Raw genomic sequence first — 2,500 nt, forward strand, 5'->3', positions numbered from 1 at the left:
TATATATTTTTGCGTGAATTTCGTTACAAACAAACAAGACCAAAAACATAACCTTATTGTCAGAAGTAGAAATGAGTTTGCCACGCTCAACTGATGATGCAGCATGCCTTTAGCGGAGTGATAAATGTTTACGAGCAAGTCCTTTCGAATATAGCAGGAAATTCAAAGACTTTGGAATGAAGAAGATTTCATCCAGGCTTCTAAGAAACCTCAAAGTCCCAAAGAAATGATAGTTAAAATGATCCTAATTATTTTTTTCCGTTTTGTTAGTTACTGCAAGGACTTTGTTCTGTCTAACGCCAGGTGATTTTATTCATCTTAAAAAACTCTGGCTCTGAGCTTCAGTAAAGAACAAAAACAAAAACAAATAAAGAAATCGATTAACTCAGAACAATTTTATTCAATTTAGAGAAACTTTTGGAACTCAGAGAGCGTCTGAGATTATTTCCATTAACAGTAGGTTTTTCAATTATTTTGTTCTGGTTGACGCCAGAGGATGTTATTAAATTTAAAGAGACCTCTCTGATCCAAAAAGTAAAAGAAAATTTTCTTAGTGCTACTGGAGACTTGGTTTGTGCTTTTCAGATTTCACCGAGTTGCAATTTCTCCTCCTTTTCAATACATTTTCCCTCCTTTTCTCTTGTCTTGCGTTTGAGTATTTCATCTAAATTATAGGGCGTTTGCTGGGGGTAACAATAAATGTGTCGCATAGTATCTGCTTTATTCGTTTTCGTGCTAAACACTACAGGTTGATAAATAAGCATCGCCGCCAGGTTCAATTGGGCGTCCCGTAGATGTTGGAAGGCTCCTTAGGCGTCTGGTAAGTATCTGGTACATGGTCTGGGGCTTGGTAGACCTGGGCCGGCTCTTGGTACGCAGTTGCTGGTGCTTGGTAGGCGGTATCTGGAGCCTGGTACGCGGTAGTTGGCGCCTGGTAAGTGATCGTTGGCTCCTGGTACTCGCTTCTTGGTGCCTGGTATTCTGTATCTGGCTTCTGGTACTCTGGTTCTGGTGCCCGGTACTCAGTTTCAGGAGCTTTGTAGACGGCGGAAGGGGTCGATTTATGCTCGGGGTACTTGGCCTCTCCCTCGTAGGTGACCTCCGCTTTGTAGCCGTTGTGGTCGTCGGCGACGTAGTTGACGATCTGGGTGCGTCCGTCGGGGAGGAGGACCCGGTACTCACCCTTGACTACGTTGCCGTCCGAGTTCGAGACGTGGGCGAAGTCGGCGCCAGAGTACCTGTCGCTCACGGTATAGGCGAAGTCGAAGGGCGCCGGCTGGGGGTTCGATAGAAGAGGAAGAGGAGGAGGGGAGGAAGAGATTGAGGGACGAGGAAGAGGATGAAGGGAAGAGGAAGAGGTTGAGGGGTGAGAAAGAGGATGAAGCCGAAGAAGAGTATGAAAGGGAGGACAAGGATGAGGGTGAGGAAGAAGACGAGCAAGAGGAAGAAGAAAAGGGGTTAAGAGTATTAGGGCGAGGAGAGGATGTGAGAGTGGAATAGGATGAGGGGAAGGAAGATGATGTTGGGGGATTAAAGGGAGGAAGAGGGGGAGGAAGAGTAAGGAGGAAGGCGGGGGATGGGGAAGAAATAGGGAGGAAGAAGTGGAGAAAGGGAAGGAAGAGAGAAAGGAAGGGGATATAGATGAGATAAAGGTATAGAAGAATGAATAGTAACAGGAATGGGTGGAGAAGAGAAGGTATCATTGAGGAGATGGGGTGAGATATAGAGAAATGAGATAGATGAAGAAATAGATGGAATGATTAAGGGAAAGGGGTATGGAAGAGGAGGAGAAGGAACAGGTGAAAGATTAGGTAGGGGGATGGGTTGACGAAAATGAAGAACATTAGTTCAGCTGTGGACTTAGCCGATAAGAAAATGTGAGGTGAATGTGCAATTCCAATCAAAAGTCTTGAACCGCTATGGGTTTTAGTATACATGTTTCAATTCAGTATTTCTTGCATAGAGAAATGAATAAGATTCTTCAAAACAAATGCTATATTTGCGTGACAAAAATCATACAGTGGGTTCATATTTTATATCGTAATTCTTCATGTATCAAATGGTTTATTTTAGTGTTTCCGACTCATTTTTAATTTGACTACATGCCATATGTTTAACTTTTCCATATCAGTACCGTGATTGACTATATATATATATGTGTATATATATATATATATATATATACATGTATATATATATATATATATATATATATATATATATATATATATATAAATAAATATATGTATATATATATATATGTATATATATATATATTTGTGTATATATATATATATAAATATATGTATATGTATATATATATAATTTTATTGTGGTCATTCTATTCAGCTGAAGGGTGGGTCTATGCTTGATCGGTGTCTTGATTGCTTGAAATCACGTTTAGGTTGAAGTAAGCTACGTTACTTAGTCACAATAATATGTTGTGTGGCGTGAATAACAACTTAAAAATACTCATAATGGTCCTTGAAATAGGTTTAAG

At 40.2% G+C, this 2,500-nt stretch overlaps 1 protein-coding gene across 1 annotated transcript in view; it reads right to left on the reverse strand.

The window, feature by feature from the left end:
• Window positions 1–691: 691 nt before the first annotated feature.
• LOC143025821 (uncharacterized) overlaps window positions 692–2,500 on the reverse strand; it is a 4,864-nt gene continuing 3,055 nt past the window's right edge. Inside the window, exon 4 of the mRNA XM_076185832.1 lies at window positions 692–1,282. Coding sequence (XP_076041947.1) covers window positions 776–1,282 — 507 coding nt within the window. The 3' untranslated portion in view covers window positions 692–775. The remainder of the gene's footprint in view (window positions 1,283–2,500) is intronic.

Source organism: Oratosquilla oratoria, chromosome 5, assembly GCF_046742065.1.
Source record: "Oratosquilla oratoria isolate Oo_2021 chromosome 5, ASM4674206v1, whole genome shotgun sequence".
Classification (NCBI taxonomy): Eukaryota; Metazoa; Arthropoda; class Malacostraca; order Stomatopoda; family Squillidae; genus Oratosquilla; species Oratosquilla oratoria.